At 35.7% G+C, this 27,964-nt stretch overlaps 3 protein-coding genes across 4 annotated transcripts; 2 read left to right on the top strand and 1 right to left on the bottom strand.

The window, feature by feature from the left end:
• The first annotated feature begins 16 nt into the window (after positions 1-16).
• Positions 17-3,313, top strand: LOC136716146 (free fatty acid receptor 4-like). The gene is made up of 3 exons (XM_066693641.1): positions 17-655; positions 1,057-1,185; positions 1,593-3,313. Exons 1-3 carry the CDS (start codon positions 143-145, stop codon positions 2,013-2,015), a joined length of 1,065 nt encoding a protein of 354 aa, XP_066549738.1. The 5' UTR covers positions 17-142; the 3' UTR covers positions 2,016-3,313.
• rbp4 (retinol binding protein 4, plasma) lies at positions 2,670-4,482 on the bottom strand. The gene is made up of 5 exons (XM_066693643.1): positions 4,353-4,482; positions 4,048-4,184; positions 3,833-3,939; positions 3,468-3,680; positions 2,670-3,362 (listed from the first exon to the last, which is right to left on the bottom strand). Exons 1-5 carry the CDS (start codon positions 4,452-4,454, stop codon positions 3,343-3,345), a joined length of 579 nt encoding a protein of 192 aa, XP_066549740.1. The 5' UTR covers positions 4,455-4,482; the 3' UTR covers positions 2,670-3,342.
• Positions 4,469-27,124, top strand: pde6c (phosphodiesterase 6C, cGMP-specific, cone, alpha prime). 2 transcript variants are annotated; one of them, XM_066693640.1, is made up of 24 exons: positions 4,469-4,538; positions 6,914-6,965; positions 8,621-9,286; positions 11,836-11,988; positions 12,588-12,677; positions 12,980-13,120; positions 13,288-13,362; positions 13,453-13,517; positions 13,775-13,841; positions 14,162-14,209; positions 14,448-14,597; positions 14,733-14,876; positions 14,958-15,023; positions 16,349-16,495; positions 17,270-17,377; positions 19,044-19,153; positions 19,793-19,880; positions 19,982-20,082; positions 20,237-20,344; positions 20,676-20,739; positions 20,979-21,053; positions 21,366-21,449; positions 22,117-22,267; positions 23,705-27,124. In XM_066693640.1, exons 3-24 carry the CDS (start codon positions 8,810-8,812, stop codon positions 23,752-23,754), a joined length of 2,562 nt encoding a protein of 853 aa, XP_066549737.1. In that variant the 5' UTR covers positions 4,469-4,538; positions 6,914-6,965; positions 8,621-8,809; the 3' UTR covers positions 23,755-27,124. The 2 variants fall into 2 exon arrangements, with proteins under 2 accessions (XP_066549737.1, XP_066549736.1); XM_066693639.1 differs by lacking the exon at positions 4,469-4,538 and having other exon boundaries at positions 6,655-6,965.
• Positions 27,125-27,964: the final 840 nt, after the last annotated feature.

Below are 27,964 nucleotides of genomic sequence, written 5' to 3'. Positions count from 1 at the left end.
GAACATGGGCTTTCCAGCGGTGAAAAGACTACAGAGACTAATGTACAAGGGGGTTGAACGCTGTAATAGACTTTACAACTGAGCTGCACTTTGAGGAGCATTCACCTGACCTGACCAGAGATGAACATCCATTTCCCTGACTATGCTCCAATTTCAAAACGTGTCCTATTTTTCTTTCCTCTCAGAGTTCAAGCATGCCGACAAGGGCCTCGTCACTGCGCTCGAAACTCTCGTGCTTCTCGTCGTGTTTGTCGTCTCGTCCGTCGGGAATATTTGTGCCATAGCCCTGGTGTCCAGGGACAGACAGCTGGTGAATAAGAACGTGTTCGTGCTCAACCTGTTCATCGCTGACCTGTTGTTTGTCAGCACAATCCCACTGATTATCATCGTGCGTTGGACTGAATCCTGGATGCTAGGTACCCCGGCCTGTCACGTGTTGTTTTATATCATGTGCATCAGCGGTTGTGTTACCATAATCACTTTAGCTACAATCAGCCTTGAAAGAATGATCGCTATTCTGAAACTTCGGCTGGCGCCCTCCTTCAATGTCAAGCTTGTATCTTGTGCTTTGGTGTTTATTTGGACGTTTTCAGCCATAACTTCTCTGCCTCTCTGTCTGTTTTTCCAAGTGATGACTGTCACAGCTCATGGTCAGGTAAGACTGTAAAAGCATTTTTATTGGAATACATTTAAATTAACAATCACACCATTTAAAACAGTTTAAACAAGTTATTTTTTTTTTACTTCTTGTTTGATTATATTGCTATTTTAATGAACCTATCCAGTAAAAACAAGATCCTTATTGGCAAATTAAATGAACAGAAATGTCCTCAACTAGAACTTCACATAAAAGTGAAGATATGAGCCAGTTTGTTGACCGTTGAAATGATAACACCTTAGTTCGTATTTCTGGAGGAAATTGCACAGTTGTGAGGAATGATAAATATAATGCCTGGAATGAGAATAGTCCTTATATATAAAGCTAAATCAATGTTTGTCTATTCTATGACTAAATATATTATCTCTCTTGTATATTTATTTTATCTTTTTCAATAGAAAATGCAAATATGTACTCTGAGATGGCCCCATGTGGCTGGAGAAATTGTTTGGGACATTGCTTTCGTGGGATTGGATTTTCTGCTGCCTGGTGTAATAATTGTGATAAGCTATAGCAAAATTTTGCAGGTAATGTTTGTGTTCTTAAACTCCTGTACTTTAAGTCCTGTATCCTGGGGTTGATTGACAGTCATTTTATAATCTTTAATCTCTACTGTCCTTTGTTTAACTGTAAACTCAGTGTCTATCAATGTTTGTGCTTTATTTGTGGTTGAAATGCCACGGAAACAGCACTATGATAAATTCCAACCTGTGTGCATAAGGTTTAATCCTTAGCAAATAATGAAATGTACACCTAATCCTAGTGCATTTTCTATATTAAAAGGATAAGGTTGGAAAAAGGATTCATACAATTATTTTATCCTAGTGCTCTTTTACTCAGTGTTCCTTAGATTTTAACTTGAAAATACTTGCAGCTTAGAGGGATGCTGTGATTTAGACCACGGCTGGGAAATGCTTTATGCTTCTCTTCGCAGATTACAAAGTCTTCAAGACAAAGGCTGATGAACAGGAGACATAATTCAAGGGCAGAGAACCATCAGTGCCCAGTCTCCAAACAGGACTTTAAGCTGTTTCGCACTTTGTTCCTGCTCATGGTGTCTTTCTTTTTGATGTGGAGCCCCATCTTCGTCGCCACCTTTCTGATCCTCATCCGGAACTTCCAGGGTCACCTCCACATCTCGTCGACCATGTTCTTCTGGGTGATCGCCTTCACCTTTGCCAACTCCGCTTTGAACCCCATCCTCTACAGCATCCACCAGTTCAGGCACCACTGGCGCCGCAGTCTCTGCCGCTTGACAAAAGTGCTACCTTTCAATGGAGATCGCCCTGCCACCAGCTCACAGAAAGTAGCTCAGGCCCGTCAGACACATATCTCTGTGATCGGACTGGATGACTGACTTCAGGAAAATACGTGCGATAGATGTGGTTCAGTTTAATTTACTCTAGAAGAGCATAGTTTACATATATCTGAATTGAACATTCAAATGACATTGTATTTCACACTATTCTCTAAAATCAATTTCTCATTCTTGGGTAAATCGTTTGCTTAAAAAAACCCGAAAAAACAGTGGTACCAAGACATTTGAATATCAATTAAATATATCAAAGGTTTGCTGTATATCCTAGTATTTACATGTAGAACATCTTCTCTTTCTGCGTAATGTTACAATAATTCATATTTGTTCTTTTATAACATGTTGATATGGGGCATGTTGACCTGTTGTGTCTACTTTAATTTAATTTACGTATTTTATTTACTACGATTTTATTTTTCTATTATATTTTTCCACTTTAAATAAAATAAAAAATCTGTGACATGGATTTTATATTAGTGCTATTCTGCTAGAACAGCATTCCTATTAATTGTAACAAAATACAAGAAACTATGAACTGGATAACTGTTTAACTCAGAAGCTCAAGTTGGCCTCGTCGTCTGGGCTGTAGTGGCACCAGACCTTGTCCGTAGTTTTATACATGCAGGCTTTCCTCACTTCTTTATATTACTGAATTGAATAACACAATAACACAGAACAACACAGACCACTCTCAGCTATTGTGAAAATTCCTTTTTGCATTTATTTAAAAAAAAAGAATGATACACATTAAATTCATTCTAAACTAGGTGAAAACAGCATGTAAAGAGTAGAGAGACCACAAATCATAAGAAACAGAGTTGCATTATTCCCAAAAGAGAGCTCAACTAGGCACTTGTGATTACATTCAAATTGCACACCAAGCGCTAACATCAAAACCTAAGATAGAACTAATAATACATCATCGAACTGTAAGAGACTCACATCTTGGTGCCGACTGGAGAAAATTGTCGACTGCGAACTACATGGTCAGTACTTGATATCTGGGTTTTGTGTGCTGGCGGCTCTTCTACCCAATGGAAACCCATTATCTGGTATTGGAAGTGTAATTTGCGATTGGCTCAGCAGTCAAAATGTTGGGTTCATTATGGATTGGCTACCACCAAACACTGCTTGTGGAAGGCTTGTGTCTCAGTGATCTTACTGTGCTTAAACACTGTACTTCAACAGCCCTGCAGAGTGGGATCCACAAAAATACAGCTTTATATACGTTTATATTGTTTGTCCAGTACATATAATTATCAACTCATAAGATAAAAATGATAGATGGACATTTTATAGGTTTTATAAAGGTATTTAAAAATAAAAAATTGAATGCTTTATCCACGGTGTCCTTTTCAATCCTGCCAAATCAGCTGCTGTCACAGTATCCTGTAATACATCACAAAAGTACAAAAGTATTCAATTGTTTTCCAAAGAGACAGCAGCCATGAAGCAAACAACAACAGTCTTCCCTAAATAAGATGTTTCTCTTACCTGTATGAGCAACGCGCCGGTATTTCCCCAGCAAGCAGAGCTCCTGTTTCTTCTGATGCACTATCTTCTGGTCCTCAGGTCTCAGGCCAGTGGCGTGACGTGAGAAGATGAATGAGTAGCTGTCCAGGCATGTGCCATCGATGTCCTCCTGACGGCAGGAGTAGGTGATGGCATAGTTGTCGTAGTCAGTGTCAATAACCCAATGGTCATCATCTGCATGGGGAGAACAGATGTAGGTGAACAAACATTTTGACCGTGCTGCCGTGTGAATGCATCAGTTAACCCTCTGTGGTCACATCTGTCCTAATTGTTTGTTAATTGGTAATAATTTCACTGAAATCAATGGGAAATTAAAATGCACATACATCCATTCTGGAGATAGGATGCAGCCCCCCAGTATTTCATCTTGAATTTTGCAGGGTCATCAGTGTCTTCAAAAGTGCCAAACATCTGAGCACAAAGCTCCCAGTTGCTAAATAAATCAAATAAAAACAGCAGAAATTACTCACAGAATATTCACTAATCTCACACACATCATAGATCTTGACAAAAACAATATCTCAATATTATCTGTACTCACTTTAAAATGATGACTCTGCCTTTGGCTGCGGCAGTCATTTTGCCATATTCATCAATTGTAAAGTGAGCGGCAATGTTATCCAGCAGAAAGAGTCCTTCTGGATCTTTCTTGGCCACTGCATACCATGTTCCTGCATACTGAAAGGAATTGGAATTAGAATGAAATGCAAATAAATTAGAGTGAGGATGCATGAGAGATACATGCACATGTATATATATATATATATATATATATATATATATATATAACTACACACACAGCAATGATTGTTAAAAGTATTAGAAAAATAGGTATTTTCAACTTACCCTGAATTTGTCAAAGTCCTGCATAACCTTGATGTTGCTAACGACACAGTCTTGTCCCAAACAGATCCCGAGGAAACAGAGGGCTGCTAAAATCCTAATCATGATTGCACCCGTTGGTGGACACGAAGATTGAAACCTGGAAGATATGAAGAAAACAAAGGCATCAAAAGGAGATTCAGAACATAAGTAGTCACATCCAATTACTCAAACATTTGAATCTTCTGTTAATTGTCTTTTTCACTTCTTTCACAAGCAGTTTGAATCTAGAAAATAACACAAGAAAGAGTGCAATGAGAATGATTTTCTGTTTCAAAGTCTTAAATGTTTATTGGCAAACTTGTCTTCAAAATGAGCAGTACCTGAAATCTAGCTTCAGTGATGATATGATGATCTGCAGTCACTGGTTAGTCCGTTGAATGGTTTATATAGTGAGATTCATGTTGGGAATTTTGTTTCGTCATCCCCTCTGGAAATACGTCTCAGCGCAGGTCTCCGAAGCAGCTGTTCTCTCTTCAGCAAACGTTATCTAACTCGAGTACATGTGTGCTGGCTTGCTCTCTGACTTTGACCCTCATTCATCAAAATTGTGTTTTAGGTGAAGGTTCCAGGTTTGTTATGAAAGCGCAACTCGGTTGCCAATTGACTTGAATAATAAAAAAAAAGAAAGCAGACACATCTGGTTTCTGTTAACGCCGAACATAGTCCAGACACTTGCACTGTGTCATTTCATGGGTCTCTAGGGCTTATTCTCATAAAACATCCTTCTGACATGTTTTGCCTGGACAGCATAACAGCTCAAGAATGCGTAACTTTCACAGAATTGGCACAAGTTCTGTCTTGCAACTGATCACGTCTATATTGATTCCAGAGGAATTATGGTTAGATATCTTAAAATGTTTTAAAATATTTTTACCTGTTTAACATGTATGTAGCTCAGCCTTCTCTATAACCTGTAGTTTATACACTTAGTCATTAGTCATGTTTTCCTTTTTTTTTTTTAATACAACAAAACTTTTTACCACATAACGTAACACAGATTGATGAAACTGTTTACTAAGTTGTTAACTTATAAATCAGCTTAATCTTGCAGAATTTGAAATGCTGAAGTCCATAGGCTCTGTTTTATATTTTGTTTGTTTTTAAACATTCTCTGTCTGAAAGAAACACTGGATTTTATATATATATATATATATATATATATATATATATATATATATATATATATATATATATAGGTTATAGATATCTATCAAAACATACCCTTAGCTCTCATGTGTCATTGTTTTTTTCTGGTTTGCTATTCTGTTCTGCTTCTTTTCTTCAATGACACAATCTGTTAAGCATTCAAAATATTGACCGCTTATGCCAGATAGGCCAGCTTGTCCTCATCACAAAAGCATTTAAATGAACTCCAAACACTTTCATATGAAGTCAAACGTGCACAATGAATGCAATATAACACCCACTACTTAACTGTTATATAACTAGAAGGCTTCTGTTGGATCATTTGAATTCATAAAACCAAACACAAATGTACTTATCCCTATTAGTTTTATATTTGAGACTTTGATATTTTAATAGAAGAAAAAAAAATGTCAAGCAATGTATTTAATAAAGTAAGTGGTAAAGCAGAGAGTGATGTTGTGTGTAAGCATTTTCCACACACCTGAAATCCTTCTGTGTCTAAAAGGTTCAGCCCCATATGATGGTGAAGAAAACAGCAACTGTGCAAAAGTGAACCTTCATGTCAAATAAGTTGGATGGTTTTATGTTTGCACTCTTCCAAGAAAGTTACATAACTTTGCTCAATTTCAGAAAAAATTATAAAAGAGAATTTTGCAATATATATATATATATATTTTGAAGGAGTGTCTGGTGGCCTATTTTTTAAGCACTGCCCTCAGCTGCTGTCAAAGATTTTAGACAAACACATGTCACAAGCGGTACAATTCAGGGTTTCTTAAAACATTATTTATTGCACTGTGTGTTCCTCTTTTTATTTTAAGTATTAGATAATTCTCATATTCATTGTGTGGGATTTTCTTCACATTTCTCACTTATATTGAAGTAGGATTGAAGGCGGATAGGACAGTTTCCCTACGACAAACGTCCTGGCACTGGCACAAGGACACAATCAACTGGCATTGAGAAGACTTTTATTATAGCTTTTCTATTGTTGCTGGCTAAACTTCCCCGGAAGTGTGTGGCATTGCTCCCCTGCAGAGACATAAGATATATGTGATTGAACTTCATTGCTGTTAATAGACAAACAAGACTCTTTTTGCTTTCTACTTTATTATACGTCCATACAGGAGTGTGTTCAGCATGAGAATTTCCGATTATTTGCACAGCCTGATACAGGACTTTTGTTTAATCTAACTTCAACACTCCGTTACTTACCTGCGGTGTGGGACTCGAACACCTGGACGCTGCTGCCATTACGTATTTGGAAAGAAAGCCTAAACACTTATTCAACTTACCAAACCAGTGACTGGAATTAGACCCACTTGACCAAAGACTTTTTTAGTTGTTACTTACCTGTCTTTGTTATGTTTTCCCAGTGTGCCCAGACCCAGTTTCTGTGGAAAGTGCTGGAGTCTTCTTATGGATGGGGTGAGAAAGAAACCCTGAAAAGTATTTGTATTCATTTTAGCCCTGGAATATTAAAGTTATAATTGTAATTCATATTTTTAGTAATACTTCTCTATTATAGTTCTTAACCTTTTGTATTTATATTATATGTATACTGTTTTGTAACCCCCTTGTGTACAGAGTAATAGCCAAATAAATATTGTTTTTTAAATGTCCCTCTGGGAACAACTGCATTGCCCTTCTCGGTGATGGCCTTAAACAAACTTGCTAGTGTCCTCATGTGGCCACATTAGTCGCAAACTAAGAGAGACTTATCTTCAACCTTCACAACAATCTTTGAAAAAAACAAAACATTATTATTACTGTTAACTATTATTATTACTATTTATTTCTTGGCAGACACCCTTATCCAGGGTGACTGACTGTTTACACAAGCATTACATATGTGTAGTGATACAATTCAATACCAAATTCTAAGCGTTAATACAAAGTATCATTTGACAATTACAAACTCTGTAGAGACTATGTTTTAAAACTATAAGTTATAGACAGCAAAAGACATGATGTGTGTATTCAATGAAATGGCCTTCACTTTGACTCCTTTAGATTGCCTTTTGCCAAAGGTCAAAGTTTTTACAGAAGCCGCCCCTAATGAGCGCGGATTGTTCTAATCCATTCGGTGAAAATAGACATGGCTTCCTCGTCTGTCCAAAGAATGTACAAAGACTATAATAGAAAGTTTATTTTTATTCCCGTGCTCTCAAAGCTCTTTCTCTCAGTATCATTTTGAAGCAGAATGAACAGCTTATTCAGTGAAACAAATATTAAGACAGCTGTGTACTCTGTGAAGATGCTCAGTTTATTTAAAAAGAAACCACCTTCATCTTACTTGCAGTGCTACTGAATGTGCTAAGGCATGTTATTGATATTATAACAGAAATTGTATATAGCATGGGTATAAACCAATATGAATATGATATTAAGAGAAGGAGCAGCTGCATCACCAACCAACTACAAAAAACATACACAGATACCCTTTAAAATAAAAACTTTAGGTAGTCTTCTTACCAATAAATAAAAACAGAAGTGATTAGAACAGGTTGTCAGAAAAGAAAAGCTCAGCTATTGAAAGTTTAGGTATGATGCAGTGAAACATTTCTACCCTTGCTGTGATTTCAGTGTCCCAGTTATCTTGCACCTTGAATAAAAGAAGTGGGTGTGTTTACTTTAAGATTACTTTCAGCGAATAGAGTATACTTTTATTTAAAAAACAAAAAAGGTCATGTTTTCATTGTACACATGAATGCAACACTATACACAAATAAACATAATGTGTATAGATGTCACCTAAATGCATCTTTGTAATGTTTAATTAGAAATGTATGTGTTTTCCTGTGTAAGGACAGAAAAAGTAGTGACAGTCTTAGAATAATATTTTCAAGCAGCACAGAGTGGGCAGCACATGGGCAACTGTTGAACTAATGTTGTTGAATAAAAACAAATTGATTTTTAAACACCTTTACTAATAAAATCTTACCTCTGAGAATGCATCACACATTGCCTTTGATTGGATTGTCCAAACTAAAATGACCATAGTTGGGATTTACAGGTTAAGAAAGCTCAGAGGTTTAATGCCATGACGTCACATTAATTAGTCCTCTCTTGGATCCCCTTAGCCACTAAGCCACTGCCTTCTGTCAGCTTTGAAGAGACAACAGGAGGTTTGTGATCTGCAGAGCACAAGAACGATGCCACTTGGAACTATTGGAAACCTGTGAATAATCACAGCCATCTCACCTGCTAAAACACTTTCATCAGACTGTTCTCAAGTGATGCATCTGTAGAGGAGAGAAGAAACAAGAAAAATGGGTGAACTAAACAAAGAAGCGGTTGAGAAGTACTTGGAGAATAACCCCCAAGTTGCCAAGGAGTACTTTGATAAGAAGCTTCGAGCAGAGGTACTGGGGGCAGCTTTTACGGATTCCAAATTGGATATCAAGGAAGCGGCTTCGATGAAGGAAATTACCCAAATATATGAATCGTCATTTATATTTGAAATGATCAAAGAATTACAGAATCTAACGAGTGTGGAAAATACTGTACACAAGGTCCTGCAGAGAATAGCAGCGCTGGTGAGAGCTGACAAGTGCAGCTTGTTCATGTGCAGGTCTAGAAACGGCATTCCTGAGCTGTCCACTACCCTCTTCAATGTCACGGAAAACTCCAAGTTTGAGGAAAATATTGTGGCTCCTGACTCTGAGATTGTTTTCCCTTTGGATGTGGGCATAGTTGGGTGGGCGGCTCACACAAAGAAGACATTCAATATACCGGATGTTAGAAAGGTAAGTTTTCTTCTGATGTGAAAGCTGTGCAAACATGTCCTGAGGACGTTTTGGAGACCAAGTGCTGAGTGCCTTTTTCATTTAAGAGTTCTGTAATCACAGAAAAAGAAAAACAAACAGACGTAACTTGGTGAAATGCAATTATTTAGTATACAACATGATGATGACATGTTATGACAGTCTGTAAACTGTTTATGATTCCACTGTAATTGCAGACCAGTTTTAAAACTTAAGATGTGTAAATACTCCAGAATGGCCTGCAAAGATATTTGGAAATCATTTCCACTATCAGGAGAAATCCATTTGAATCATGTTTCTCACTGTAATGATACATGACATATATAATCCCTCTGCATTCATAAGGCTGATTACACAAGGAAAGATCAAGGAGGATCAAGATGCCCTTTTCATCAGGCATATCAGGGCTGCCCTGTCATGGTCACATGGTTAAGCTGCCCAAGATAACCCAAACCAAAAATCATACATACAGCAAATGATGATAAAATCAGATGTACTATGTAAAGCAATAGCTTTATAGGGACTATTCAAACGATAAGAAAATAAGTCATTAAGTCCTCTTACATGAACAGTAACATCTATTTAAGAGAAGCAAAAAGTAAATCATGATTTTTATATATAATGTATGGAACATTTCTATCAAATGTATATGTCCATAACATTCTTATCCCTTTGACACGTCTTTTTATTGCAGTGCGCATTGTAGGTGAAAATTCACACACTTGAAAGAGGTTTTTGAGCTGCATACTTGTCATATCAGCTTATCGATAATGTCTTTATGGTTTTATATTTTGTGGTACTGAAAACAGCACAATGTAGAGTGCTGGTTAGACTAAGATTAGCTCTGGTCACAATGCCTTCTCTTATTGTTCTTCTGTGTTTTCTGTAAGGGTATCGATTTTTCGGTTTCTTTTCTTTTAGTGAGGGTAATGAATATGCAATCATATTATTTTTTAATCTAGCATGGAGCCACAGTAATTCACTTACCTGCCACTCCTCCTAAACTGATTCAGGCTCCATATTTTAAATAACCATCTGACTGTCCCAGAATAATCTTCTGACTGAACAGGAAATGTACATCCCATTATAGAAGGTAAAGTTACATTGGAAAAATGAGGTCAAACAAAAGTAAAACATTTCTAGGCAATTGTATACTATTTGTGTACTAAGTGCATTTATCCATGGGTGTGTATACATATATAAACACTGTATTCTGAAAATACACCCATGAATACATAAACTATAAAATTAACTTGTTTCAATTTATGACATATCATTGAGTAATTTATCAAATGTAGTTTTTTGGAGATTGTTGATTCGGGCTGGAGACATCTGTAAAGATTAAGACAGTCTTGCACTGCCACTCCTGAGGTTTCTGGTAGCTTCTGTTTTGTCTAATTGCAGCTGAGGTCTCTATTACTTGATTGGATTCTTTATTGGACAGATAATTGCTAATTAGACTGTTCAACACTCTGCATTACTCATCTCCACATATTGTACAACATCCTAATAACATGTGACCCGTTTCTTCTAATCACTTAGTTGTTACTTAACTTCGGAAATATCACACTATATCATCTGTCAGAAACCAGGCTCAGGCCATGCTGTTTCATTTTAGAATACATGATAAAAACCTCTTGATTAGGCTGCCAACATTCAACATTTATGTTAGCTGTTCTTACCTGTCTTTTAAAGCTGCAATTAGTGCTGTTAATCCATTTACATTTCTCTGATGATCTGATGGTGCATCACCCATGAACTGCCTTCAATTACAATGAATTTATTTCAACTGCAAACAGGTGATACAGTGGAAAAGTTCCATTTGTATTTTTTAAAACAACTCAATTTGCTCTCAGCTACTCTTTCCTTTCACTCATCATTATGTGACAGTATACAGAATAGTTAATTACTCAAAAAATTGCATTGCTCTCTATGACCTAAATGCAGTTAATAGAGTGTTATTGTAATAGAAAGCAATTCAAATTGGATAGAAGTGGACATTGATTAATATACTAATTACAGCTTGAAAGGCAGGTAGGAACATCTTAAAACAACATCAGAATAGACTCTAATCTAGAATCTATCCATTTGGTGGTCAAAATGTTTATCTACCCCCTGACCAGGTGGTTTTTGTTCCAAACGAGCTCTCAATTACTAATTACTATTTGCTTTATTTGACTTTTTAAAATTCTGTAGCTTATTAAAAGTTGGAGATTTCAAGTTTCATCTACAGTTTCATACTTAACATGAAATGTACAATTGTTTAAAATCATTTAAGATCTCAGATTAGGCAAATTATTCGTTGAATTAGGGTTCCACAGGACCAGGATTGAGAACCACTAATCTAGGTCTAACCACTAATAAGGTCTTTCAAATTTGCTTATTTGGACTAGAAGTTAATTCCCCAGACAATCAATTGGCTTCTCACTCATTCTCACATTGCTCTCTGATATCATTCACCTCCATCTTCGACAGCTTTTTCACCATCCAGATTCACATGCTTGTTTGTTTACTCTGTTCTTTCGTTCCAGAATAACCATTTCAGTGACTTTGTGGACAAGCAGACAGGATACACCACGAAAAGCATGCTGGCCAGTCCGATAATGAATGGAAAGGAACCAATGGCTGTCATAATGGCAATAAACAAAAAAGACGCCCCTGAATTCTCAAAAGCAGATGAAGAGGTAATTCGAGGTTTTATATTGGACTTGTTTTTACTTGTTTGGTCATGAATTAAGTCCAGGCAGGCCTGAGTGAGGAACACAAGAACAAGCTCTGACACAGGTTTCTGTCAGCTGTCCCACTCCTCACCAAGAAATAGAAAAGAAAGTGTGAACCTGGGAAAGGGTGAATGCAGTGTCATTTTACTGACACTGTACAGTCTAGTGCAGACACCATGACTTACTAAAGCACAGCCAGTCAAAGGTCTTCTCAGTCTCTCAACCCACAATCATGACCAGTGGGTTTGCATTCTTGTCCACTGGACTCCCAGACAGGTTTTCATCTCCAGGGAAGTCTTTTTATTAGATGTCCCATTCAGGAGCCCCATACACACAATGTTTCTGAAAACACACCAATAACTCTCCCAATGAATTATGATATATTCAGAATTCTGAGATTTTTTTTTTCTTACTGGAAGTACCTTTCATTCACAATGTCAACAAATAATTATTCTTGCTACTAATTAATATCCTTTAGTTTTAATGGACCTCAAATTGACAGAAGGGAAATAAAACCTTTCAATGATAGGTTACACTGATTCATTATTCTTTTTTTGTTCTAGCTCTTCATCAAGTACCTTAACTTTGTGAACATAATTTTACTACAAAATTACACTGCATATCTTTACAATGTGGAATCCAGGAGAAGTCAGGTAAATACATGTATTTCCATGCCTAATTTCCCATCCAATAACTAATAACATTATTATATTAAACTACTTATGTTTACATTTATTATTACAATTAATTCTCTATCTTATCTGATAGTCATCTAATGAGTGATTTAACAAATAATACAAGATCTTACTTTAAATATTCAGAATTGTTAAAATTGCAAAAAATGTTTTAAATGCAATTAAGGTTTAGCAGTGTATAACAACAACTACAATAATAATCATCATCATAATAATAATGTATTAGAAAATGCCAAAATACATTTCTTACCTTTGAACAGGTACTGCTGTGGTCTGCTAGCAAAGTGTTTGAAGAACTTACAGATATTGAGCGTCAGTTTCACAAAGCTTTATATACTGTGAGAATATATCTTAACTGTGAAAGATACTCGGTTGGTCTGCTGGACATGACCAAAGAAAAGGTATGTACGAAGCACTTGTGTATCATTCTTCTGATAGTGGATTTTCCTTTTCATCCCATCTCTTGTTATACCCTATCATGTGCACAAATTATGTTGATTTCTGATGTCAAGAATATAATTTCTATCTTATTGCTCTACCAACTCATTTAGTCATTCTATCTGTATAGGAATTCTACGATGAATGGCCAGTCAAACTTGGAGATGCCGAACCATACAAGGGTCCAAAGACACCAGATGGAAGAGTAGGTATAATTTAGTACTTAATCTAATTCTTTTAGCAATATGAATGCATTTTAACATATATGTTTGTGTGTCTTATCTTCTTTGTGCAGGAAGTTGTCTTCTATAAGCTCATTGATTATATTTTGCATGGCACTGAAGAAATCAAAGTCATACCGTAAGTATTACAAAACTGTCACTGTTAAGAGTATTAGCCCCATGTTCTGGGTTCTGGGGTATAAATCTAGTCTTGGTCAGGTCAAAGGATTGCTGCAGTCCTCCTTGGTGCCCAGTCCATAGGGAAAGATAAGAAGATGATATTTTGATTGTGTGAAACCTATATATACTTGTTTTATACATCCTTTGTCATTAATTAATCTATTCACAACCGCATATAGATTGCATTTGCTCATTTTACCGTTTTCTTATTTATAGGGCACCCACCCCAGATCACTGGTGCCTTGTTAGTGGATTACCAACTTATGTGGCTGAAAATGGATTTGTAAGTCACTACATTTATTTGCATATATTTATTTTACATATTTCAGAAGTATACTGAAATTGTATACTTTATATTTACAAACTCAACCGGTTTTACTGCTGGAAAAAAAGGAAAGCAAATAATAAGTGCTTATACAAACTGATTTAAATAGAATCACAGCCACCAAAGTTAATAGTAAATATCTTTGCTTTTCCTTCACATTGAAATACATTTATACTGTGACAATTATAACATGCATAATATAGCCCTCAAATATCAATAGACCCACAGCTACATCCCTCGCCAGCAGGGTGTAACAACTATGTTTCTTCCTGACCCAGATTTGTAACATGATGAATGCACCAGCAGACGACTACTTCACATTCCAGGTAAGACCATTAAAATATACTACTGTCAATAAATTACCATATGGAGGAGATCATTCAGAACTATAAAAATGTTTGAAATAGTTAGACCCAGTCCAAAAAAAAGTATCTGTTTTAATCAATATTGTTAGACCTGAAATTAATATGTTCATATATTTAAATATAATAGTTTGATCGAGATATAGTATAATAACAATTATATTCCATTAACGCTTTCATGTTTTCAATGATTGTGTCGCAGAAAGAGGCTTTTGATGAGACGGGCTGGAAGGTTAAAAATGTCTTGTCACTGCCTATTGTCAACAAAAAGGAAGAGATTGTGGGAGTTGCCACATTTTACAACAGAAAAGATGGAAAGCCATTTGACGAGTATGATGAGCAGATTACTGAAGTAAGTGTAATTCAAAATTGAGAGCAGATGTGAGGTAATCCCTTGCCTAACCAGATATTGTAAAAAGGAAATTCCAATTTATTCCATGTATTTTTTAATGCTGGGATGCCTTTAATAATGTTTTGTTGTTTTAAGGCCCTCACACAGTTTTTGGGTTGGTCTGTACTGAACACGGACACCTACGACAAAATGAACAAGTTGGAAAACAGAAAGGACATTGCACAGGAAATGCTCATGTACCAAAGCAAATGTACTAATAATGAGCTGCAGTCAATTCTGGTGAGTTACACTAAAGAGCACAGGCCACAATTGTGTAGTGCAAGACAGAAACCGACTCTTACTTTCTGTGTCCGCTTCCAGAACACCAAAGAGAAATTCAAAAAAGAGCCAGAAGATTGTGATGCAAAGGAACTGGTCAAGCTGTTGGTAAGGCATTTCAGATACTGAATAATGTCAAAGCAGAATGATTTTAGGAGAAAGACAATGAAACACTAAAGCGGGGATTAATCAGAGATTGATCATTAAGAAATGCAGCTGAGCATGTTATAGTGATAAATTGTTGGTCGACACATTAACAAATTTCAATAGCGGTAAATGATTCACTCATGGTGACCATATGAGAGTTTACAGGACTGTACTGAAGTAAATTATTTTAAAGATAGTTATTTCTTACAGTGGGGGAAAAAAGTATTTGATCCCCTGCTAATTTTGTACGTTTGCCCACTGACAAAGAAATGATCAGTCTATAATTTTAATGGTAGGTGTATTTTAACAGTGAGAGACAGAATAACAACAAAAAAATCCAGAAAAACGCATTTCAAAAAAGTTATACATTGATTTGCATGTTAATGAGGGAAATAAGTATTTGACCCCTTCAACTTAGTACTTGGTGGCAAAACCCTTGTTGGCAATCACAGAGGTCAGACGTTTCTTGTAGTTGGCCACCAGGTTTGCACACATCTCAGGAGGGATTTTGTCCCACTCCTCTTTGCAGATCCTCTCCAAGTCATTAAGGTTTCCAGGCTGACGTTTGGCAACTCGAACCTTCAGCTCCCTCCACAGATTGTCTATGGGATTAAGGTGCTTCTTCTTGAGCCACTCCTTTGTTGCCTTGGCTGTGTGTTTTGGGTCATTGTCATGCTGGAATACCCATCCACGACCCATTGTCAATGCCCTGGCTGAGGGAAGGAGGTTCTCACCCAAGATTTGACGGTACATGGCCCCGTCCATCGTCCCTTTGATGCGGTGCAGTTGTCCTGTCCCCTTAGCAGAAAAACACCCCCAAAGCATAATGTTTCCACCTCCATGTTTGACGGTGGGGATGGTGTTCTTGGGGTCATTCCTCCTCCTCCAAACACGGCGAGTTGAGTTGATGCCAAAGAGCTCGATTTTGGTCTCATCTGACCACAACACTTTCACCCAGTTCTCCTCCCTTTAAGAGAGTGCTCCTAATCTCAGCTCGTTACCTGTATAAAAGACACCTGGGAGCCAGAAATCTTGCTGATTGATAGGGATCAAATACTTATTTCCCTCATTAACATGCAAATCAATGTATAACTTTTTTGAAATGCGTTTTTCTGGATTGTTGTTGTTGTTATTCTGTCTCTCACTGTTAAAATACACCTACCATTAAAATTATAGACTGATCATTTCTTTGTCAGTGGGCAAACGTACAAAATCAGCAGGGGATCAAATACTTTTTTCCGTCACTGTATATAAACTTATATTCACTTATGTTCCATCTATTACAGAAATCTAACCTTCCTGATCCCAAAGATGTTGAGCTGCTTGAATTCCACTTCAGTGACTTCCCTGTTTCAGAGTTTGATCTCATTAAATGTGGAATTCAATGTTTCTTTGTACTAAATGTGGTGGACAAGTTCAAAGTACCTGCAGAGGTGAGTAGTAATTCATGAGTTTCATTGATGCCATTCACATTCTGTGGTCTTTTCCTCCAGTTTGCATGTCAAACCAATAATGATAGAAGTGAAAGCTTCCAATATTATGGAACACACTGAAAAGAGATGTTGCCCTATAAAGGATATCGTGAGAGCTTGCAGTTAAATTAGATTTTTAAGTTTTGAAGCAAGTTTTGTTTCACAAAGTGATATATTAATCTTAGCCTACTGGGTAACCAATTAAAGCTTTATATGTTAATGTGCTAAACATCAGGATTATATGTTTCACAATCACAAACAAAATAACTCATGTGTTGGTTTTGAAATATTAAAAGAAACACAAACTGTACGAATATATTTAAGTCAATTATGCTCAAAGTGTGAAAAACATGTTCAAATTATCTTAATATAATAAATACATTATATGTCTATATATTATTGTCAAATAAGATGGAATAAGGGTAATCTTATTTGAATTCATTGCACAAATGTTGAATTTGTTGCTATGGGACCAATTAGGCTGATAAGTGCTCACTTTATCATGTTTCACCAAAGTATAATGACACTTCAGTCGCACATTTCTTCGTGCATGTTTGGAACGAGTGTCATTTGTGTGTGACACGTCATGCACAATGTAAATACAGAAGAATTTTCAAACCAGGGCTTTGATGCTCAACTATATAATATAAGTTCAACATTGAAAAGCTCTAGATTACGTAAGCTTACATATATTTATAGTATTTTGTATAAATTATAATTCCTTCTGTTAACAAGGTTCTAACCCGATGGATGTACACAGTGAGGAAAGGTTATCGAGACATTACCTATCACAATTGGCGGCATGGTTTCAACGTTGGCCAGACCATGTTCACTCTGCTGATGGTAAGATGTGCTTTTCTTAAGCATATGCATGCCCTGTAAGTATTTTACAGATTTGTTCTAGGCTCCTTTCACTGCACAGTGCTAAGAAAAGGTCCTGACACACGCTGCAGAATCTGATTACAATTCCAAAACTGAATGTGTCTATTTTACATAAAGACTGTAAATCAACTATCATATAAGATGCTAGCAAGTTGTTTCATACCGTGTTAAGGCATGGGAAGTCTTAACAATTGCAAAAAAAACAACTCTTCTCAACTAGTAAAGTCAAATGAACACAAGCCAGTGCCTGTCTTGTCTGTTGCAGTGAGGACATTCTGTCTTCTCAGTTGTTTGTTTAAATTAATGCATAGTTTCATATTGTTCCCATTAAAAAAAAAAAAAGAACATCAACAATAAATTTATAAGATGAGTGTCTCAAGTAATACTGACCCATGTTAACAAAAAAAAAAAATACCGGGCCCCTAACATAGAAATCAGAATGTTTCAGATCAAAATAACATACTGAACAATATATGTGTTATGAAATGTACTATAAGCTTCTGCTGGTCTACACTATAGTTCTAGATTCTAGTTTCAACCTTCATTCTTTGCCTATATTAACAGTATTGCAAACATTTTTGGTTCCTAATGTTAACAAAGCTGTCTGTGTCATGAGCTTTTTATGATGCTTTATTATAAATAACTACACAATTGGTGACATTTTTTTAATATATGGTATTGTAGTCAGTTTTAATGAAGACATGACCAATGATCCATGTTTCAGATTAAATAATGTATTACCAGTTCTTATAAACAAGGCTAACCCTCTTCTGCCCTATGCATAATTCCTCAATATATGCCTGAATAACAAACCCAAAATAAAAATAAATCTATGTGGACTGCAGGCATAAATGTGGTACCTACAGAGAACAAGCATCTGTGAAACTGCAACTGTAGTGTCATGTTCACTCCTACAAAGGTTACCATACTAAAAATCTACTATACTGAAAGAAAAAAACATTTGAATAGTATACATATCCAATAGAATACATATTTAAGTGTCTAAGTCATCATGAGGATCTTTGTCTACAGCAGTAGCAGTAGTAGTGTCTACAGTATGGATAGGTAGGCTACATGTTAGGTTTTAATTTTAGTCTAGCTAGCTAACAAATATCATGCAAATATTGGGGAATACAGTTATAATAATATCTAAATAATAGCTAATTAGCTAGCCATAGCTGGTAGTGGGAGCTCACCATCATCATGTTACTAATTACTGCTCCGACTGAGCCGAGTGAGTCCATGGTAGGCAGCTACCTGTAGCTAGCAAGCTATCAAGCTAGCTATATTGGCTAGCTAGGCTACTCAGTTTGGCAGGCCGTCTGCACTGACTTACCACTAAAAACCTTTTACTAATTTATTTTCTGGGAAAAACTTAGTCATATTTTTTTTTTCTATTTGTGGGGAGGGTGTACAAACGGGATGGTTGGATAGAGATGTCTGATCTGATTATGGTTATACGTTTTAATTTTCATCACAGATTTTTTTGTCTAATATTTTTTAAATGATAAACAAATAATTTTCTAAACATTTAAGGGCCCCTATCACTCATGTTCCCCCCCCCCCTTAACGACACCCTTGCATGTTCATGAAACCTTAGTAACACAAAAATATTTTCTTTCTCCAGACGGGTAGGATAAAGAAATACTACTCAGATCTTGAAGCCTTTGCAATGGTAGCAGCTGCCTTTTGTCATGATATTGACCACAGAGGAACCAACAACTTGTATCAGATGAAGTAAGTATTGAATGAATGACCAAGCTCATTGTTTTTATCATAGGACATCTGTATTATGCTAAATACCTGTGGATTATGCAACATTTATTTTTAAAAATATTGTATAAATACCCACATACACCTCTCTATAATCTATATTTAGTAGTACAAATAAGAAATACACATAAATGCATTGTTTATGAAATCAATACTCATCAGCATTTCAGAGTCAATTGTGCTCTTATGATCTGCCTTTAAAAGATACAATTCAAATCATTGAGGCTGTAAATCGAGTCCAGTGATTGTGGTTGGTGTTTTTTTTTTTTCCGCAGAATTAGCTGGATTTCTGGAGAATTCGAAATTATGCACGTTTTTGGGAATATTAAATTGTGATAATGCTTTTATATTTGATTGGATCACTTTTTTGTTTTGTTTTCCACTGAATTCAAGCCATATCTCCTTTAGTGGGTTTGAGAGTAAAGTTGTCTTTATTGCAGAGTACTTTATTCAGGACTTTTGAATATGGATATTATTAGAAAATAACAGATAAGATGAAAAGTCTGCCCAGGTGGCCAACACTAGCCATGCTGAAGTCGGTGTGTATTTCTAGTTGTAGCTCGGTTAGGCTGCAGAGGATGTAACAACATGTTATACTCACAGGTCTGCATCGCCATTGGCAAAACTGCATGGGTCTTCTATCTTAGAAAGGCATCACCTGGAATACAGCAAGACCCTACTTGCAGATGAGGTTAATATGCTGTTTAAAGGAAAAACATATATCATTATTTTTTATACCATGTACAGACTAGTTAATCAATTAAACGCTGTATTGTTACTGTCCCCTGGCAGAGCCTCAATATCTTCCAGAACCTTCAAAAGCGCCAGTTTGAAACTGTTATCCATTTATTTGAAGTCGCCATCATTGCAACAGACTTGGCTTTGTACTTCAAGTAAGAGATCGTCCCTTTGACTGTTTTCTGTTATCAATATGTTGCTTGTAAACTGTGGTGGTCCATTATATTCTGAAAGATAGTGCATTCCTTAAATAGTTAAACTTGTTAAATCGTTACTGACTTCTATTTTGATGGACTGTCTGTCTCACAGAAAAAGAACAATGTTTCAGAAAATTGTTGATGCCACTGAGAAAATGGAAAAGGAAGAGGATCAAATCAATCATATCTCCAATAATCCAACCCGGAAGGAAATCGTCATGTAAATGAGTTTTGTTTTCTACATTATATAAACTTATTTATACACACACACGTATATACAGCTCTGGAAAAAATAACATTGACATTCACTTAACATTGAATTCTGAACTTGGAGTGGTCAAAAAAAATTTCAGAGCTGTATATATATATATATATATATATATATATATATATCAAACAATATGTATGCATATCTATAACATCTCTAGAGCTTTATGACCAGCAGTAGGTTTTATTATTATTGTTGTTATTTTTATATTTATAATAAATGCTGTGAGAAATTAGTGTATGTCAAGCTTTTCCTTTTCCAACAACAAAACCACCCAAAACAGGGCAATGATGATGACTGGATGTGATTTATCTGCCATTACCAAGCCCTGGGAAGTCCAGAGTAAGGTAAGTGCATTTGCAGCATATTTTCCCTTTCATTTTACACCAAGCTATAAGTTTGATAGATAAATGAATATATAACTTTTTATACAATCATACTCTATTTTTCTGTATTATTTGTTTTACCTCTACGAAGAGTATATCAATTGGCAGACCATGTTTAACGTTGATGAGAGGTTACAGAGGTGGTGTATTGTCTATTTTGAACAGCATCAATACATTTATATCAATTCCACATTTTTCAGGTGGCCCTAATGGTAGCCAATGAATTTTGGGAACAGGGAGATTTGGAAAGGACCGTTCTCGAGCAGCAACCCATTGTAAGTCTGTTACTCTTTAATTTCATGATCTTTCTCCTCAGCTTTCATATCTTTGCTTGTCAGTACCTTGCCTACCCCCTCCAGTGTTTGTAATCTTGATAATTTCACATGCATTTGAAAAATTATTATACAAATTACACAGTGGCTCAATAAATTAAATTATTTGTGATTTATTGAGACCCTTCAACTACTCCTCTCTGTCTCTACTAAATTTTCAAGGTGTATATAGATATGGCAGAGTGAGTTGTTAAGACAAGAATCTCAAGGAACCCAAGTAAACGACTTACATGATCTCCTTTCTTTGCTGTTTAGCCTATGATGGACAGAAACAAGGCTGAAGAATTGCCTAAGCTGCAAGTTGGCTTTATCGATTTTGTATGTACTTTTGTATACAAGGTGAGTGGTTTATTGATCTACAGCCCTATGAAACCACATAATTTGTCATATGATAAATTATGGTCGAAGAATCACAGCCTTAATACTCAGTTTTGCAGATCTTCTTAACCATATTGTAATAAGCAGTTCAGTAAGAGTGAAAAGGCCTGGCGTCAACATGGCTGCCACTACTGAGAACTAATCTGACTCAAATTTACCAGCCTGCCATTATGACAAATTTAAATTGATATCTTATGCTTAAATTACCAAGGCAAGTGCAAATAGGATACCCTGGAGAATAAGTAATCCATTAGCTCTCCATAGTCTCATAATGCCCTACTCTGCCCTCTCCTGCCTGTATCTTTGGTAAGACAGGGAAAAGAAAAGCCATGCATTGAGTTCAAATCATGAATAACCAGGCAAGACTAACTCAAATTGAAATTCATCTAATCTCATCTGATTGTTCTGAAAATCACAACACAATGGAAAGAGTACTTTGGCAATCTCTCTTTAAAACACACATGGTAAATTTACTGTGATTGTTACTAGGTAAACATGTAGCAACATGTCACAAGGTGCTTGTGTATAATGGGAGGCTAGTTATTTCTTTTTTTGAGACTGAATGTTTGTGTCAGCAGTGTCAAAGCCTGCCGTAGCGAGCCTGACATGTTGTGATTTTCCGCCTCAGGAATTTGCGAGGTTCCACAAAGAAATCACACCCATGTTCGATGGCCTGCAAAACAACCGAGTGCATTGGAAGGCCCTGGCAGATGTGCACGAAGAGAAGGTGAAGGCCATCGAAGAGGAGAAGAAGAAGCAGGAAGAGGCAGCCAAAAAAGGTTACTAAAGACTTGACATCAGTGCTAGTGGAAAATCCAGCCTGTATTTCCATTTCCTGTAATTGTATTTATTATTACTAGTATACAGGCTACAGCTACAGTGTATGTGCAGGTGATACACATATTTGGTATAAACCTTTTTATACACATAGAAAACCCTTTAGAGTTTGAAAATAAATAAGGTAGGTCCATTTAAGGTCCAAAAGGCATTATGGTAACTTATTACTTTAGCTACTCAATATAAACTAACACATTTTAAATAAAATACAGAATGTAGAGATTTACATATGAAGACAAGCTGTTCTTAAACAAGTCTGAGCAAGGTTTTAACACAATCAATTATAAATACGTACATATTTAAAAATGCATACCCCAGTTAATTTTGACTGTCCAAAACTTTTCTCCCCAAAAAATATTTAAACCTTATTGCCAAGTCACAATCAGTTATACATACCATATGCTGAACTGTGAAGGCTTTTCTACATTTTGAATGCTGTTATAGCATTCATAACTCCAGACTTTATTTTAAATCTTTTTTACGTATTTACATGTGTGATGGCAAAAGTACAAAACCACTAGCAGAAGGATCAACATGAACTACTTCAGTTGAAAGACTTGATGTTTTCAGATTTAAAAGAAATATGTTTCTCAGAACACAGAAACAATAATGTTTTAAAAAGGTGGGAAGGGTCACAAATAACCTGGTAGATTGATGAAGCCCAGTTTGAGGAAGTTAGGTGCCAAGATAGGTGCCGAACACAACACAGAGCCTACTGTTGGATAGTTGGATTTCCTAAAAAATAAAACTAAGATAACAGTAAATACAGTTCAATACCAATAAACAACAAATAAACCTGTGGACATCCAATTTAAGAACAAATGTGTATATAATTTTACATAAAGAGATTTTACAATTAGGCACAAGGAAAACAGTTTACAATAATACCACTTCATTATTTTTATCAAGTTAGCTAATAGTATAAATGTGGCATTATCTTTAGTTCTTTCATTTTGTTTTGGCCCCATTTGGGTTTGAACTTAATTCAGGGTACTGTGCTGTATTCAGTGTCTCTGTAGTGCCAACAAAAGTGGTCATTTAGTTCCATGATATCTGTTAGTACCGACTGAAGACTAATATTATCTTATGTACCATTAGATTGATGGGTTTCAAGGTTTAACCTCTTTTTATTCTCAATTTGAAATTGACATGAATTGCTTAGAGTGATAAACCAAACCAGACATTATAGGAGCTTTAAGATGGATGTATTTAAGTGGAAAAAACGGTTATATTATTAAATAATATTGGAACAGAATGGGACAAGCAAATGGTTTAAATTAAAAATGATTACTAACGTCTCTGTTGGGAATCAGTTAGGACTTTGAAAGTGAGTCTTTTGTTGCTCTTTTTTGGCTCACATCCTTGTATTTTTTCCCTAGACGGCGATGGGGCTGAAAGTGGCAAGTCCAAAACCTGCACTATATTTTAGAAACTGTGCGACTGTCCTTCTGTCTCAGAGATACAAGCATGCCACCCAAGACTGGCTGGAAAAAGCATTGCACAAACGTACTGCACAGGATTGCAACATTTCCCTTGTCCTGTTCTTATGCTGGATGCCATTCCAAAGGATCAAAAGACACGACCTCTCTTATAACCACTGACAGAGGTGAAGAGGAAAACTGCCATTAGAAAAAATCAGCATTAACATCTGGGCATTAGTCTTTTTCCTGTAAATATTTTACTTTCTTTTTTAAAGCAAGCCTAATATGCAATACATATTTTAAACACGCCACCACAGGCATCAAAAGCTAACAGTCTTCTCAGGTGATGTGGATAAATCTAGTTTGGAGTGGATACTGCATACTTCAAAACCCTCCAGCCCATTAATCAAAATCTGCTTTAGTGGTCTGAAAAAACCCAAAAACAACACATACTTACGCTTGTTGCAGACTGTTATCTTCAATACAAAAATCTTTTACATTGATTGATGTCTCTAGAGAATTTACATTGTGTGCTTAATATCATTTTCCATGATATATCAGCACTAGTTATACTGCGTTTTAAGCACAAACATAGTATTAGGTATTGCAAAAGGAATGTATTTTTACAGGTTATACATTTAAGCCTGAAAATGAAATACATTTCTACATTATGAATTCCATACAAGTAACAGTAAGACATTTTGATAAATAAACTATAATATAGTACAATTATTTTGTGGTTTTGAAAGAAAAGCTTTTTCAAACATGTCTATACTTGATAAAAACTCAGCTATGCAATAATACGAATAATGAGCTCAAGGCAACATTAAGCAACAGAGTTAAAGCTATATACATACACGCATACATGGAATACGATGTGAAACACTTAATTAACTTTTGTTTCTTTGTTGGAGGCATAATGTTTAGAACATATTGTCGTTTTCTTTCATTTGCAATGAAAACTTCCACTAATGTTTCAGATTAATATCCGCCATATTCTTGACTTGTCAGTGTTTCAGAGACAGAAGCAGAGAACACAACAGTGCTGCGTTGTCCTAGAAATGGAAACATTCACACAGGACATGAACGGCAATGGATAAGATAAAAAGAGCAGCAAAGATGGGAGAGTTGTCTCTCTCCATCTCTCCCAGTAACTGGCTCTAGAGATCTAGAAGAGCATGTTAATGTCAATCTGACTGAAAAAACAACGCATTTTAGCCACTCGAGCTGACACTACAGGAGATGTTTTTACATATTAATTTTAGCTGTAATGCTTTGTTAATCAGTTCTTAGGGCTGATTCTCATTATCTTTGTGTAATATTCACTACTGCACTCATTGACTGCAAATGTGATCATCATGTTATTTTCTTAGGTGGCAATAAGTTGAGCAGTTTACCTTATTTATTTACATGTATTTGTATCATGATGCAGTGTGTAATGTCACCTGGTAATTTATAATAATTACACAGTAAGAACCAGATGCATCACATTTTGTTCCAATGCAAAGTTTGTACTGCTATAGTATATTCATGTATTCACTGTAGGATTCAGTTAATTTTAATTCAGTCTGAGGTTAAGCAGTACAAACTTCAGAGGAACACCTAATTAGTTCAGTGGTGTTACAGTACAAATATATGGAGAAGAACTGAAAAATTATGAAAAACATGATTTGCAACCCTTGGATTATTTTACATAAATAGATGCCATATTTTTAAACCATCCTAATATAACTATGAGTAGCAAATTAAGAAGGATTAGTATACATGATTTAATGCTTAATAATCATACACAGAAAGTATTTCTCATTTAAATCAACAGAATTTTATACTTTCAAAACCAATCCGTTTATATAAGTAGGCTTTACATGTTATTTAACGGAAACATTTGTAGTGTTTGCCTAATTTCAATAGTATTGTGGACAACAGTTTTGTACACTGACCCGAAAACCTCAGGGTGGTCACCGTGACCCAGTGTTTAAAAGGGCACACAAAAATGCACATGTATTACAGAACCAGTTCTGAAAAGTGTAAGTGCTTTTGCAGTAGTATTAAATGCATTAGGAATAAAAAACATCTGTCATAAATTGAAACGCTTGGCATTTAGAAACACTTTGAAACTACATCTTCTGAATCTAAAAAATAGCATCTAATCCTGGAGTACACAGTCCAATGTGTGTAAGAATCCAATTACTGTTAATGCATCTGAAGAAAAGACTTGAGCTGTATATTTATCATTAAAAATGTGTTGTGTTAAAAATATTAAGGTATGTATATTTTCAACTTATGTTAACCCAATGAAAAGTGTAAAGTAACATGTATTTTATATATACTAAAACATAGTACTTTGTCAGATGTAAATACTAACTGTGAAACAGGAACCACATTTGTGAGGTTTTCTGATATAAGGAAGAGAAACAAAAAACGAAAAGACGAGAACAATAATGCACTACAGTCCAAGGTGCTATCTTTCAGTGAGTTGTAAGTTGGATAGTAGATCTAATAGTGGAACTACTTAAACATCAAAGCTACAGAACAGGAATGAAAGGAAAAGGCGAGAGTAAAAATCGAATTCAAATGTAAAAATTTTATGTTTTCAAACCCAAGACACGTCAGTGAAAGTTCTGTAAAACGACAAGCCTTTAGAAATGCCTGCATGAAACTGTATGTGTATAGAGGTAAGAAGATTGGACTGGATTGGATTTGGATGTAAGCCAAGCTTTAAAGATTCACACAGATTTAACCTTTAAATACTCTTCTTATGCAAAGCAGACTACAAAAGTCTGTGGTTATATCTACGTTTTCAAGGGCACTTGTAATGGATTGATGAGAAAACTGAATCCTCCTTTTGATATTCACCATTTCCTAGCTTTAGAAACAATAGAATTACCTGAAAACTATATATAATCCTAGATTAAACCTTACTCCTGAAAACTTCCCAAACCATAACACATGCACTAATTGTTTTCTTCAAACTTTGACCAAAGAAGCTTATTGCTGTACATGGACATTATTGTACAATGTTATGTAACTTCCCTTGTCATTTAACTCGCAGATCATCAGTAAAGAAGTTAAATCCAATTAGACAGGCTTCAGGAACCTAAGATGACATTAGCAGAGCTCTGTTTTCAGAGCTACAGAATTACATTAAGCAGCACAAGATAGACACCTTGGATTTGGATCCTATTAAGACACAAGGAAATGTCTAATTAAACAAACATAAAACTAAACATATATGTGTACAGAGCACTGAAATGTGAGAATATTCCTTCAGGAAGTGTATTATTTGAAGAGGTTAGATCAACATTGCATGTCTCTTTAAATACAAAGGTGTACGTGTCCTAAAATGTAAATTGAAAACAAATAAAGGCAGTACCTGAAGTTCTTGAGGCTGTTGTCATTGATAATTGATCTTGTGTTTATAGTGATCATTTGACAAATGCATTTATATCAGTGTACCAGTAATTTCACGATTTTACAGCAAGAATAAAAAACAAAGCAATATAAACTTTAATCCTCAAACGTTTTCACTTCTGAATGTTTAGTTCTGCTTTGTAATGAATACAACTTTACAGGAATGATACCTCAAGCTCATTTCACTGTTTATAGCATGACAACAAGACTAACAAGCCACCAAGTGTCACCATATTTAAGAATACAGAGTGTAGTTCCCATCGCTTCGATAGGACAAGGACTACCCTTTAAGGCAGGATTACCATTGGAGCCAAGAAGATCAAGCAAACAGCTAACTGCTACAGTACACAAACACTGGTGAAAACCGCAAGGGCAATTGATGCCTGCAAACCACATTGATTAAATGAGGGACACAGCAGTGCTCTTCATAATTTATAATACTAATAAAACTGGTATAATGTTAAATTTGTCAGTTAACAATATTGAAACTGAAAAATGCATCTAATAATTTGGCACAGAATGATGTGAGATTATGTGAGATGTTTATGTCCTTCTGGGGGGAACCAGGGGTGAGAGCACCTTCTTGTGAGTATCCCTGTGTCTTTTCCTGCTCAGAGACCTGATATGAACTGAATTTAAATAGTTTTATTAACCATTTATTAACCATCGTTAGAAATGGCCCATATCAGAATGGTCATTCCAAGCCATTTGTGATGTCAGATGGGATAAGGCTGGTATTGGGTTGTTGTGGCTCTTCAGCAGGGAGGAAAGGAAGTATAACATACCTAATTTGTGGTATAAATCTTC

The sequence above is a fragment of the Amia ocellicauda genome, chromosome 20 (genome assembly GCF_036373705.1).
Source record: "Amia ocellicauda isolate fAmiCal2 chromosome 20, fAmiCal2.hap1, whole genome shotgun sequence".
Lineage (NCBI taxonomy): Eukaryota > Metazoa > Chordata > Actinopteri > Amiiformes > Amiidae > Amia > Amia ocellicauda.
The sequence above is the reverse complement of the archived record's forward strand: the minus strand, read 5'-3'. Positions and strand labels throughout refer to the sequence as shown.

Bases quoted from the DNA above. Each gene is read 5' to 3' on its own strand.
- LOC136716146 (XM_066693641.1), top strand. From the start codon at position 143: ATGCTCCAATTTCAAAACGTGTCCTATTTTTCTTTCCTCTCAGAGTTC. The intron at 656-1,056 runs GTAAGACTGTAA...CTTTTTCAATAG, and splicing joins CTGTCACAGCTCATGGTCAG to AAAATGCAAATATGTACTCT. The intron at 1,186-1,592 runs GTAATGTTTGTG...TTCTCTTCGCAG, and splicing joins GCTATAGCAAAATTTTGCAG to ATTACAAAGTCTTCAAGACA.
- rbp4 (XM_066693643.1), bottom strand. From the start codon at position 4,454: ATGATTAGGATTTTAGCAGCCCTCTGTTTCCTCGGGATCTGTTTGGGA. The intron at 3,681-3,832 runs GTATGTGCATTT...CTCCCCATGCAG, and splicing joins ATCCTATCTCCAGAATGGAT to ATGATGACCATTGGGTTATT. The intron at 3,363-3,467 runs GTAAGAGAAACA...GATGTATTACAG, and splicing joins CCGGCGCGTTGCTCATACAG to GATACTGTGACAGCAGCTGA.
- pde6c (XM_066693640.1), top strand. From the start codon at position 8,810: ATGGGTGAACTAAACAAAGAAGCGGTTGAGAAGTACTTGGAGAATAAC. The intron at 20,083-20,236 runs GTAAGAGATCGT...TCTGTCTCACAG, and splicing joins GACTTGGCTTTGTACTTCAA to AAAAAGAACAATGTTTCAGA. The intron at 22,268-23,704 runs GTTACTAAAGAC...TTTTTTCCCTAG, and splicing joins GGAAGAGGCAGCCAAAAAAG to ACGGCGATGGGGCTGAAAGT.